The sequence below is a fragment of the Phyllostomus discolor genome, chromosome 5 (genome assembly GCF_004126475.2).
Source record: "Phyllostomus discolor isolate MPI-MPIP mPhyDis1 chromosome 5, mPhyDis1.pri.v3, whole genome shotgun sequence".
Taxonomy (NCBI): domain Eukaryota; kingdom Metazoa; phylum Chordata; class Mammalia; order Chiroptera; family Phyllostomidae; genus Phyllostomus; species Phyllostomus discolor.
This window is the reverse complement of record NC_040907.2, coordinates 149,509,121-149,523,072: the sequence shown is the minus strand read 5'-3', so window position 1 is coordinate 149,523,072 and position 13,952 is coordinate 149,509,121. Positions and strand designations below refer to the sequence as shown.

At 43.0% G+C, this 13,952-nt stretch overlaps 1 protein-coding gene across 2 annotated transcripts in view; it reads left to right on the top strand.

The window, feature by feature from the left end:
* Positions 1-1,452: 1,452 nt before the first annotated feature.
* BLNK (B cell linker) overlaps positions 1,453-13,952 on the top strand; it is a 75,345-nt gene continuing 62,845 nt past the window's right edge. Inside the window, exon 1 of one of the 2 annotated variants that reach the window (XM_028513827.2) lies at positions 1,453-1,729. In XM_028513827.2, coding sequence (XP_028369628.1) covers positions 1,683-1,729 — 47 coding nt within the window. In that variant the 5' untranslated portion in view covers positions 1,453-1,682. Of the gene's footprint in view, positions 1,730-2,689; positions 2,779-13,952 lie in introns of those variants that run through there. The other variant, XM_036027082.1, reaches the window with a different exon arrangement.

The following is a 13,952-nucleotide window of genomic DNA, read 5'->3' as shown; positions in this document are numbered from 1 at the left end:
AAGCACTCCCATTTTCTCAGGAAAATTGTCTGCCTTCTTGCTGGCCTGGCCAATTCAGTGGCTTGGCCAAGAAGAAGGGCCCCACCCTTCAATAGCTCTGAGGAGTCAGCTCCTGAACATCTGGTTGAACTAGAAATTCCGAGGCAGCACATACAGGTGGATAATTAAGATTTATCTGTAGAAATACAGAACCTCTGTACAAAGGAGAGGCACAGGAAAGAAGAAATCCATTTACTGCTTCTATTCCTACAGTTGTTGCTGCTGCCTCTCTCCTCCTCTCCTTTGTCTCTTCCCCCTCTATTTTGGGGTCTGTAAGAGGAGAGGTACCTGGGGTCCCTCTACTTTGTACTTCCTGTGTATTCTTCAGACCCAGGAGAGGACTGGTCACCTGGATTAATGTGGGAAACATGCACCTACTTCACAAAGGTCAGAAGGGCATTCCTGCTGGCTGCAGGGAAGTCTGTCCAGGTATAAAAATAATGGGCTCTTTCATTTCTTCCCTCCCTGACCCTAAACTGCCTTATGCTCTCTAAATAACAGTTTTCAGAATAGGTAAAAGGAACAGTCAAGCCTTCCAGAAAGGAAGTAGACCTTTCAGGATGGTTCAGTCCCTGCAGGTGTGTTTCCCTCCTCCCTGCTCCTTGCCCCACCTGCTGTGCTCGGGACACCCTTACTGGTCTCAGTCTGCATGCCACTGGGATGAAAGCAAACAGTGGATGAGTGCAGGACACAAAGGCAGTGAGAAGAGTGGCACCCTGCTTTTCAGAGGACTTCAAGGTGTCAGAATTGCATTGTCAGGAGGATTGTTAGATTTGTTCTCAGCTGATTCTTGGGCACATATTGAGTTTGCTTGAAAACATTTGGCTATGAGCATAACTCCTGACTCCAGCAGCCTGATAAGGAGGACACACATTTTATGTGGCGCTCTTCTCCCCTTTTCTGGATCACCTGTCTATTTCTACCTTGCCTAGAGAATTGTCCATTCCATTTAAAATACATCTTCAGGAAAAGAAAAGTCTAATTCTCTGAGTAGACTGTTACCTGAGTATACTGTGTCACTGCCAACTGTGATATTTACTTTAAAAATACTTGGGAAGTGGAAGGGGCGAGCAGAACAATATAAAAATTTCATTTTCATATCATGGTTCTTCACATGGAAAAGTTTACCCATGACTTAATGCAAATGAGCATAAAGTTCCAAAGAAACCAGATGAAATTGATTATTCTGCTTTTTCTGGAGCCCAGGAAGCTGCTGTGGACAACATGACACCTGCTGAAAACAGGACTAGAGATGTGTTAAAGACAACAGGAAGTAGTGACCAACCAGAGCTTGCTCTGACCTGGTTACAAATCTGGTTATAAAAGAAAGCAGCTGGAAAGAAATTTGCATGCCCAATAGGTTTCACTATTAAAGTTTACACAATGTGGAGTCGTCAGCCAAACTGGCTGGCTACCCAGATCACATGATTATGTAGAAACATGAAACTTGACTATGTGTTCGAGCAAGTTTTACTTCTTCCTGGTGCAAGGGTGTTTGCCAGCAGCCTGCACTCTCAGAAGTCAGACTCAAGTGACTGTGGCCCTTGAGAGCCCAGGTTTACCATGCTACTCCCTAGGAGGGCCAGGGACTGCTGACGTTACCACTGGACGGTTATTTGTGGCTGATATCATTACAAAAAAGAATGGACAAGCTTAATAAAATAACTGTCCCTGCCAGTCAGAAGTTGAGGTAAGATTTTCCCCATTCACTACTTCTTCTTTTCTCCTCCTTCTTCTTCTGCTTTTTCCCAATGATATTGGTGCATCTCAGAAAAACCAAAATCCTGGAATATTTGCTAGTTCTAAGGCAGTGGGTGGCAATTGTTATAAGAATTTGGACAGAATTTTTAAGGAATTATGTAGGAATACTTAAGGAATAGCAACAAATAGGCTTATTCTAGCTGGCTTTTGCCAGTGACAAAGTATAAAGCTCTGGAGAGACAATAAAAAGAAATGCCAAAGGTTTAGATTCTATAAAAAGTCAGCTTTCAGAGTCTAAATACAATAAGCTTTTTCTAAGGAAAAGTCTAATCCAATCCTCAAAAGTTTCACTATAGATTGTAATGTTAAGAACTGTTGTAATCACTTGTATTCATCACATTTTTACTGTCTCCTCTTTAGTTTGTAGTTATATATCCCACGCATTTTGGGGAGATTAGATCTGGTTTTCTCATGTCCTTAGGTCAGTGTAACAATTATCTATAAAAATCCACTTAGAAAGAATCAACCAGAAATGACCCACAGGCAAGAATCAAGACACTTCTTTGATCTATGGAAAAGATAACTTCCCAAACGTTGATTCAGAAAGTCTTCTTTTATTTCATTGTAATGACACCATGGTTTTTGGAGACTGGAACTTTTAAATGTTCAGTGTTTTATATTCCAACTGCCACTTGAACTTCCATTTTTCATGGGGTGAAGTGACAGGTGTAGCAAGTAAGTTATCACAAATATCAAGGAGAACTAGAGCTTTTGAGACAAAATTTAAGAGAAACTAGTCTGAAATTGGCAGAAGGACTACCCTTCGCAGTTAGACTATGGGTCTGATACCTGTTGGTGCCTGGGGAACAACAGTGCGAGAGGGGTGGTGGGTCTGGGCTCAGCAGGCAGTGTCGCGAGGTCAGCCATTTTGAGGGCCTGCTGAGAGTCTTGCCTGTGGTCTGCGGTGATGGCGGGCAAGGAGGTGCCTCGGTCTCACCCTCGGTCTCAAGGTTCTACACCCTCATGGGAGGGGAGCAGGTAAAACCATGGGGGGAACAAGTGACTAAATGAATATAAGAAAAGAATTCGAGTAGCTGGAAAAGGTTTCAGGGAGAAGATGCTTGCTTCAAGAGCTAGCTAGGCTTTGAAATATCTCTTCCTATTCGGTTGGCTGCCTTTTTTGTTGTGTCGGTGGTTTCCTTTGCTGTGCAGAAGCTTTTTAGTTTGATATGCAGATCATGTATCTTAAAATATACACTTGAAACCTATATGATCTTATTAACCAATGTCACCCTGATAAATTTAATTTTTTAAAAAAGAGGCGGGCTTTGAGAGTCAGGTAAGATCAAAGCAGGTCAAGGAAAAAGCATTATGTGCTGGGAGGGAGGAAATAAGTACAGAAGCTGACACTTGGAGCTGGACTTGAGTATGGTCTGTTTGTGAGTTTCCTATCCAACAGAGACTACAAAGTAGGGCGTGTGGGATCAGAAGTTCCTAATAAGGTTGGATGTGTGGGATGGGGCCAGGTTACAAAAGACAGTGTGAGGGCTCTAACCACAGAGTTGGAGAGTGGGTTACACTGTTAGAGGTGTCACGCAAGCAAGCTTATGGGAGGTTGGCAGGATGGACTGGCAGGGGAGGGAATCTGGAAGCAAGGATACTAGTAGGTGAGGGTCAGTTAAGTAGCATGAGCATCTAGTGTTGTGGTCCTGGATTCGGGGCACAGCAGGGACAAGAGAAGGGAAGGGAGAGGTAGGAAAGACATGCCAAAAACCTAACAATGAATGGATATTAGGGCTTCTCTCAGTGAGCAGGAGGGTTTTTAAAGGCCCTTGTCAGAGATATTATATTACCTAAAGCTATACTAAGTCTTGGCACCTCTTTCAGGAAATTCAGATGGGAATTTAAATAAAGAAAGGCAATAGAACGTAAATCACTTCATGATTCCTCCCTCTGGGACAAAGTCCAGCTTGATGACAGAGCAGTCCATAGGTAATATACAACCATAGATTATGGGGTAGAAAACCAAGATTATATTGTGGATAATCATACACTGCACTCATCTGCTTAGGCAGAAATAACTTTTTTTCCCCCACTTGGTTACTCAGTTGTCTTTACTGAATTGGCCTGTTTTGGTAAACTGTTCATCATCAACGTGGAACTTTTCAAAGAACTAAAACTGTAAGCACAATGGACTTGAAGCACCATCTTAAATCTTTTTCTGTAATTTGATGGGATAGTGAGAAATAGGTCAATGAAATACTTCATCTCTGTGGTTTATATCTTCTATGGCTAACACCAATTCAAAAGGTTGTCTAAATGTGCAATTATTTGACACCAGATAACAATACAAGTGAAGAGCTGTGTTTATGCTCCTTGGTTTATCAAAGTTTATATGAGACTTTGCTTAAATTCTTAGGCACAAGAAATAGAAAGACAATGAGTGTCCATCAAGGCTGGTTAAAAGGGATGGTCCCAATCCAAGGGGTGTGTTCCTGAAAAGAAACTGGAGGCAGAAGGAGTGACCAGGAGGGGAAAAAGGCAGAATCAACCAAGGAAAGGAGGGCTGGCAGGACTGGAACAAACAAAAGATTTTCAAAATGAAGGAGAAAAAGAAGGTTCCCAGGTGAACACCATTGGGGATAAATATTCACCCTGAGACTTTCTGCTGGGGAAGAATTGAGGAAGGCAAGGTGGCCAAGTTGTATGTGACCACAGAAATATGTGAGCACAGATCCTCTCTTTTTCCTCCCATTGCGGCACGATATGAAGTAGGTTTGTCTGTTAATAGGAACTCATAAACTCTCAGGATCTTTTAATTGATTCTTAGCCATGACTTTCCCTGGATTTTATAATATCATCAGATACCCAGGTAGGACCTCAGTTCCCAATTCTTCCACATGCTTATGATCATAAAAAATTTATACTTCTAGGTAAACATTTCAAAATGTCCAGTCCTGATCACATTGACTTTATTCTTTTCAAGTTAGTGAAACTAGTTTGAAAAGCAAATTTTATGTTTATATACTTTTAATAACCTCCCAGAGACTCATCATCTGTGCTTGCATATTTCTTTGTAGTTTCATTTAGTTTTAAAAATAAAAAGGGTCTTTGGCGTGAGTCTGATTAAGCCAAGTCTCCCAACCTTCATCTTATTGGTTAAAGGGTGTGGTATTTTTCAGTCAAACTAACATATGTGTAACTTTAGAAGTGTTATTTAATCTCCCTGGTCCCAGTTTCTCCTCTTTTGCTAATATAGCTGTACTGATCTCCTATGACTATTGAAAGGATTAAATAAATTATTTTGTGAAGTAGTGACACATAGTGATCCTCACACATAATAATTGTTGGATTTTAAAATGGTAGTTATCAATATCAATATTGTTATTTTTATTAATTCCATAGGTTCACAATTGATTTTCTGAACATAAACAGGACATTTACATTGATCCTTGATAAATCTCATGTTAGTTTCAGTTCTTCCTTCTGGCTATTTTATTTATTTTATGTGTTGATTCTGGCATTTGTGGCATCAAGCTTTGTATGGACTGTAGATGTGACCAACATCACTTCTCTGCCTTGATCTAAGTGGCTAATAAAACTAGTGAGCATGACAGAGTCCTGCCATAGGTGTCTGGGTCTTAATGCTATGACTCTCACTTGGAGATCTCATTTAACAGATTCTGGGATATGACTTTTCTTCTCAAGTCTTGAAATGGTCAATTGGCATTTCAGTTACTTGACTGGCCAATTTCAATTCTTCAGAAACAAATCACCTTCTTTTCACCTTTCTGCCATTTAGTGCCCTCACTGGTCCTCCTTGTTTCTGTCAACAGTTAGCAGCAGCAGCCGGAAGTCTGATTCATCCTTCTCTGGGCACCTCCGCTCACCCTGTAGTCTTTCTTTTATGATGCTTCCACATATGCCCTTGTCTTTCCTTTTCTACGACAATGTCCTGGATAGAACCTCATCTCCCCTGTGCCCCCGCCCCTACAAAATGTGGAGTTCAGACCAGACAATTCTCAAAGACCTTCTCAACTCTGACACTGTGTGATCCTTTAGGCATGGAAACCATGCTTAACATATGTTACATCCATAATACTGTTATTTTACCATGATCCTCCACAATACCATGATCCTCAGGAAATATGTCCTGATTGAATTATTGATGTATTTGAGACAAACAGTTTTCACAATATTTTTTAAAGACTTTATTTATTTATTTTTAGAGAGGGGGCAAGGGAGGCAGAAAGAGAGGGAGAGAAACATCAATGTGTGGTTGCCTCTCGAGTGCCTCACTGCTGGGGACCTGGCCTGCAACCTAGGCAAGTGCCCTGACTAGGAATCAAACCAGTGACCCATTGCTTCACAGGCCAGCACTCAGTCCACTGAGCTACACCAGCCAGGGCAGTTTTCACAGTATTTTAAAACTCTTTTCTTATTGCTTTGAAAGCTGCCCATCTTTGAACACAGGGGTCAGAGAATGATTCTAGACAATATCCACATGAGTTAGCTAGAAGATAGTTCTGATGTATTTAGAAGGATAATGTAGTTGGATCCCAAAAGGGCTGGTCTCCAATTGCCAGTTAATAGTTATGATTCTGAAGAAAGACCCTCAACTTCCCTAAGCCTCAGTTTCCTCAACTGTCAAATAAAACTAGAGATGTCTTCCTCACAGGCTTGTTGTGAAGACCAATTATGATAACATGGGCTGCAGTGCACTGAATAATATTTGTTCATAATCAGTGTAACTCCCTACTGTCTCACTTCCTATTCTTGGTAACAGATCCAACCCCCTTTTACTGGAGAGGCACACAGAGCAGATAGTTGTCCAGGGGCTCACGGTGGATAGAGCCACTTTTCAATTCACATACATCTATCTGGGAGCATCTCTCCTCATGTTCTTTATAAGCTTAGGTTAGAGGCCAGTGCTGATGTAGGAGGAGAAAAAGGAGGCACAGCACCTGATGGTAGAGCTAAGATGGACTTCCTGGGAAATGTGGCTTCCCATTCTCTTCACACTGCATGGTATCATCTGAGAATCCACTCAGCTGGGCCATCTTGTGTCACATGGATGGATGAAATACTCAGACAAAGCATCTTTGTCCTTGTGGAAAAGCTACCTGGGAGCCACATTATTAGAAATTTGCTTAGTATGTGTGGATTCAGGATTACCAGCTAAGGAAACTCAAGGCACTCTTTCTCACTTATGGCTGTGCCAGGAAAACCCTAAACCAGAGCCCACACGTCCAAGGCACGCTCTCTCCTGAATCCAGTGATCACCTGGGTGCCATGTCTGAACAACTCCTTCCTCTGCATGAAACCAGTCTCTAAATGGGCCATGACACAATTAATTAGGTTTCCAAGAACTGAACCACAATACATTCTGGCCCCGCCCCCTGTATTGGGCGGGTGCCAAATGTTTTAGGCACACATTTGTAGACAATCTCTGGTTTTTCCCCACAGATGACTAACCTCTTCTGTTCTGTGTAGAATGTACTAGTTTGGTTCACTTTCAAAGAGGATCTAACTATTGCTCTTATGCAATAACATCAAGAAATCTAGGCTCATTAAAGAAATGGTTGAGGAAAAGAAAGAGAAGTTCAATGACAGCTTGTTATGGGGAACTTGAAATACTGGATGGCTTTCTTTGGCTTTTTAATAGACTCTGGAGGAGTAGCCTTCCCCTGCCATCCCCCAAGACATAGCCACATCATTTAGATCAGAAGTTCTCTACCAGGGACATTTTTGCCCCCAAGGGAACATTTGATTATCAAAATAGGGGAGGTGGTGCTATAGACACTTAGTAGTAGATGCCAGGGGTGCTTCTAAACATCCTATATTGTACAGAGCAGTCCTCACAACAAAGGATTGTCCAGCCCCAAATGTTAGTAGTGCCACTGTTGAAAAACTCTGATTCAGACCAAGAAGCACATATTCATTTGTATGTTTCTATAGTGGCAGTTTGTATTTAAAGTTTAGAATACAATATATGTAACTTTGCAGTTGATGTGGCCTCTGCTTACTGGACTGATTTTCTTCTGTCTGGGAAGATTTGAGTAAGGGGTTGTCAAGGGGAAGGGCTAGAAGTAGTTAGGCCCATATTTTAATGTGTTTTTTAATTCGTTTTTACAAAGAGGGGAAGGGAGGGAGAAAAAGAGGGAGAAAAACATCAGTGTGCGAGGGAAACATCAATCGGTTGCCTCTCACATGCGCCCCCACTGTGGACTGACTCCACGGTCCAGGTGTGCCCTGACTGGGAATCAAACCGATGACCTTTCACTTTGCAGGACCATGCCCAATCCACTGAGCCATACCAGTCATGACATGAGGTTCATTGTTTTTTTCAAATTTCATGTCTAACAAAACTAGATTCCACAAACCACATGCACCACCGAGGTATATGTTGTTCTCTCCTGGGTAGAGAAATAGGAACAGGAAAAGAATCCAGGCATAAGATCATCTTGGAATAGTCTCTGTTTCTACCTCTGTAAGTAGACTTCATGAGCCTTGGGTGGAAACCCTTAGAGGTGGGATAAAAAGCAAACTAAGTAATAACATAGCCATTTAGAAGCCCAAGGGCTTATGGATCTGCCCCAATGGCCAAACGCTGGACAGATGCAGACATGCTGCTGTTGACTTGAGCAGTGTGTGTTGCCCTGAGGTCTACGGATGGAACGCCATTTGATAAGAGACAAGAGGTCAAGGGATGGAAGGGAGGTGATATGTGTTTGCTTGTCCATCCTTTAATGTCTTCTCAGCTACACATGAAGATTCTGCAGCTATGTCTATGAGGCATGGATTTGGAATAACCCTTCCATCAGCTGGGATAGTTTCTGCTGCAATATTCACCCTCTCCTTCCTGGTCTCCTGTGGCCTGTGATGTATATTTTCTGAAGCTGATGGATGGATGGGTTTCAAGGATGCAACTTAATAACAACAACAAAAAGCTTATTCTAGTTCTATTATAAAGCAATCCTCTATCTCCCCCCATGACTTTTTAAATTGGTATCGGTCTCATCCAGATGTCAGGAAACAGCTTGCCTGATTCTCTGGCACTGTTGAGAATAGTGAGAGGGTGTATATGTGGGGGATCCCAGCTGGTGTGGGGCTGCTGTCTGATGCAACGTCAGATGCTCAAGCCTCCTTGTTGATCCTAGATTCTGCCTCCAAGCTAATAGAGCTCCAGTGCTCTTGCCAATTATAGAAATGGCCTTGCCAAGGAAACCTTTTAAGTCTACTTAACCAGACAGCTAAGGGTTATCCGCCCCTGCTCTCCTGGTCTGACCCACTTCCTCCCACCTGTCCTGCCTCATTTCCCTTCTGGAAGGGCATCCATCAGAAGCTACACTTGCAGGCTTACTTTTAACTCAGATGTTTACAACCCTTTATGGTTCAGATCCCAAACAGGTCATTTTCCCTCAGTCCAGCTTGGCTGTTTCACTGCTCATTTCAAAAGCAAGGCAAGGAGGTTAGTTTCAGGGACACGTAGTCCCTCCTTAAGTGAGTCATGGTTCTCCATTAGCTGCTTTCCTGAGAAAAGAACTCATAGCCCCAGGGATATCCCCGCCTCCCCCAGGCTAGCTGTGGCCCCAGACCTACCCCATCCAGATCTCATCCCTTCCCACAGTGTAAGGAGCACAACAGAGGCCACAGAGCATCCGATAATGTGACCGTGCACTCATATAGGCCCAGTGCTCCAAGAGCCCCATTCTTGGTTTTGTGCTCTGCTATAGCAGTCTTGAAATTCTGAATAATTTTCAACAAGGGGCCCTGCATTTTCATGTATACTGGGCCCCAGAAATGATGTAGCCAGTGCTGGCCACAGATTCCATGAGCTATGAGACTGACCCACCTCCCCCTGCAGTGTGTAGGGGCACAGACATCAGTGGGAAAGCCCCCCACCACCCCAGATCATAGAGGTTTGCCTGTCAAGGACTGAGAGACCATCTGTTCAGCCTCTTTATTTCTCAGGTAAGAAAGCCAAGGCTCGGAGATTTGAAGTTTCCTGTTCAAGTAACACCAGCAAAGCCCTTTCTAGAATTAACTACACCTCAGTGTTTGTCTGACAGGAGGATAAGTAGGCTACACACTCCTTTTTTTTTTTCCTCATGTCATTTACTGGCCAATAAAACATTCTAGCTAAGTTGGTATTCTAAATTTTTTTCTCAACTTTTTTAAAAATTAAAAGGCAACTAATTTACTAGTCAGAACCCCCAGCGAAGCCCTACAGAGTCATGCTGTCAGTATTTCAGGCTTTTACATGTTTCCAGGCCCAAACTTGAATCCCATGCTCACTCAGATGTGTTTGAGATCCTATTGATACACATTGTTAAAGAATGCTCCCGCTCATCAGGTGCCAGATCTAGGTATCTTATTGTGTTGAGACTTAGCACCTCTGCAGCTGCCTTCTTTTTCTTATCTTTTCTTTCTTTTTTTTAATTTAAAAATTATTGAATTTATTGGAGTCATATTGGTTTACAAAACCAAACAGGGTTCAAGTGTACAACTCAGCAAAATAGTATTTGCACACCACATTGTGCACCCGTAGCCCCAAGCGAAGTCTCTTTCTGTCCCCATTTTCCCCCTTGCCCACCTCCACCCACCCACCCCATTTCCCTCTGGCTAACACCACACTGTTGTGTGTGTCTGTGTGTCATCCAGCCCCCTGTGCCCCTCCCCTCTGATCAGTGATTCACTGTTTCATTCATTCGTCCCTCAGTCTTTCCTTTCTTCAGGCAAGAAACATTTATCCAGCATTTCCTGTACAGCAAGCAGGCACTGATCTGGTCACTGCCCTTGAGGAACACAAAGTCTACTGGGGAGAAAGACATTTAATCAAGAAATTCCAATACAGAACTGCTGGGAAAGGCAGTCTCATGAGCGTGGTATTTCAAAACCCCACTTAACGACATTACCGCAAAACTGCAAAACCCCACAGGCCTTTAGGCCTGGAATACTTCTTTACCAAAAGACAAAGAGTGCATACAGGCTGTGCCAGGCTTATCACCTTGTCTGGGAATATCTTTCCCTGTGTCAGGCTCAAGGGGTGTTTCTGTTCCTTCATTCTGCAGGCATGAATGCGAATGACCCTCAGGCACACTGCTACCCTTTCAGGTCAGGCCCTTCTGCTGTGAGGGGTGGGGGGATCCACGCAGGCCAAATGGCTACAGGGAGTGGAGGGTAGAGCATTGCTTCCAGCCGAAATAATAAAATAAAATAAGATATAAAATAAAACAAAACACACCCACAATAGTTCGTGTAGTCTGAAGATGAGTCATAATTATGAAGAGCCGAGTTGGTCTTCCGTGTAGACTGAGAATGCAGGATTGCTGCGGTGTAATTTAAGAGGTGCCCCTGAGAGGTGTTTTTGTTGTGCTGGGAAGCACGTGAACTTTGGAGTCAGGCAGACCTGGGTTTGGATACTTATTCTGCACTTACTAGCTCATGGTCTTTGAAAAGGTCACAATCTTTTCTTAGCCTCAGCTTTATCAACCAGAAAACAGGAATGATAATATATATCGTAATAGGGGTTGTTGTAACACTATGCTGACTAGAGAGAAAGAGCTCAGTGAACGCCCCCCACCGAGCCAAATCCTTCTGGCCTGGGCTTTCCTGATGCCCCAGATCGTGTCAGTAGAGAGGCTTCTACTCAGAATAAGGCAATGTCTCCGATTCCTCCTTCAGAATTAAACACCACTAAGTGCAATGGGCTCAGGCATTAAGTCATTTTCTGTCACTGACACCCAGGCAGGAATCATTGATCTAATATTGACCTAATACCAACTCGGACCAAGTGGGCAGAGACTGGTGCTCTTCTACCTCCCACACAGAGAGGGGGCTCAATAACAGCTGTGAGCTGAAAGAATGGGATATTGTTCAGGAAAGTGGTGATAAGAAAGAGGGAAAGGTCAGGGGAGGCAGGCCACACCTCTGCAGGAATTCCCAGGGTGGAGCCGTGACTAAGGGTGCTTGGACTAGAGGACTAGAGAGTTGAGCTCAAAGTTAGAAGAAATGCCCTCCCACGTTCAATGTTTTATTCTTGTTTCTTTGATAACTTCACCTGGCTCCAAGTATAAAAAGCTGTAGAAGGAAGAAAAATCTTTCAGGCATATAAAGCTTGTTAATGTCCATATTCAATACTGAACAGGAAGGAAACAGTCATTTTACAATATTTTAGTACAAGTAAATACCGGAGAACTAAATACAAACATAAGAAATACACTTCCCTTGATCTCTCCATTCTGTTTCCCCTCTCCCTCCTTACAAAAACCTCTGCCTGTACCGAGAAGGGAGATGGGCTTTGGGAAGAAAGCCCTCCATCTTCTCAGGAAGCCAGCACTTGAATAAACCTCTTTTATTCACAAAAAAAAAAAAAAAAAAAAAAAAAGAAATACACTTCCAAAAAGGAACATGGAAAATGTAATGCTAAGTCATTGGAAAAGTGAGCCCTCTCTACATATGTGAGTGTTTTGCCTTTAGAATGGTCTCTATAACCTGTTCAGGGTCCAAGTTCTCTTTCTACTCTGGAAAGACTTGATTTCATATCATGTCCATATTGAAAGATCATCACAGTTGCCAAATCAGTCCCAGATGATCAAGGCTAATATACCTTAAGAATTCTGAAGACAACCTCTTAAAATAACTAAAACAAAAGCCATCGATGTCACTACCCCAAATGTTCACTGAGAAACAAGTCTGCTTTAAAACTGCTACAGGCTGCTCTGCGTGCAGGGGGCTTCCCTCTGGGCGGATGGAAACACTGCGCCACCAGGCAGTGCCGGTGACGGTGCGGCATTGGGAATGTACTAAACGCCCCGAGCTGTGCACTGGGAAAAGGTTCACATGGTGAGTTTCATATTATACGCATTTTATCACAATAAAAAAGAATAATGAAGTTATTTTTCATACTTGCCATAAAATAGTACATTTAGGGGACCCGTGATCCTATTCTTGTTTGACCAACTAGATATTGTTCCAAAGTTTTTAAAAATGTGTTTTTGAGAAATGTTTCTGAATGATTTCTAAGAATTATAATGCTTCCCTCCACTTCCATTCCTACACATCATGCTCGCCCATATCTGTTTACTCAGAGCCCAGTGAAATGAGCTTACGATGAGTCAGTTTCTTTTGCAATATATGGGAAATGCCCTTCCATGCTCCATGGACCCTGAAAACACTGTGCTGTGTAAGTGGATGTTTGACCAGTGGGTGTCAATGTTATAGTGTACCAAGTAGACACAGCTAAGACTCATCCCCCAACCCCCTGCAAAATTAATTTTTAAAAGAACACACTCAAAGTCTTAAGTCACATTCATTTTCTAGAAGTACACAGGATTGCATTTTCAGAATTTTCTGAAATATGATTAGAACTATTTGTTGTTTGGTATTACAAATTTGAGAATCACCGGTTTCATAGGCTGATGTATTCCCTTCTCCCAAGCCCCTCCCTGCTGTGTGGATGGGTGACGGCAAGAACCAGAAAGGTTTCTCAAATGCAAAGAGGAAGGAAAGTGTTCCAGCCCTGCAGGACCCTTACAGTTGGGGATGGGAAGAGTCGTGACATTTTCTGTCACACCAAGTGGCAAATCTTCTAAGGACTTCTTAAAGCCCATATGGCATAGGTTCCTCATCCTCTCATCGGTCTCAGGGCAGCAGGTTCCATGCCTAACTGCTTCTGCTAGGGGAGAGCGTGCCAGGATTGTTTTTTAAGGACTCAGGGTTTTAGTAGCATCTTCGCTACTTGTGGTTGTGTCAAGTCAGCCCAGTTTCTGTCTGCCTCCAACCCAGAGCAGCAGCTCAGACATGCCAAAGACTACCACAAAGTATTTGCGAATCTCAGTAGGGGAAAAAGAAAGAAATGATAGAGTGTCTGGAAAAACTTGCAAATTACTTTCTCTAGTTAATAGGAGGGTTAGCAAGACAACCCAGGCTGCAAGAGGCTCATGGGTAAAGTGCATGCTTTCCTTCCATGCCAGTACTCCGAGGCTGTCTTTCTGACCAATGTATCGTAAAAGCACTCATGAGGCTTTGATGTTGAGGCCTCCTTCCAGCTGAGTTCAGCCACGCTACCTCTGAGCATGTGCTGGAACCCAGAGAGCTTCCTGCCGCATTCTCTCCTGCCACCTGGGTGAACCATCCTCTCTCTTTCCACTTCCGCCTGCCATCTGTCCCTTCCTCTTTCTTCTCTGCCCTTCCCTAAAGACTGCAAG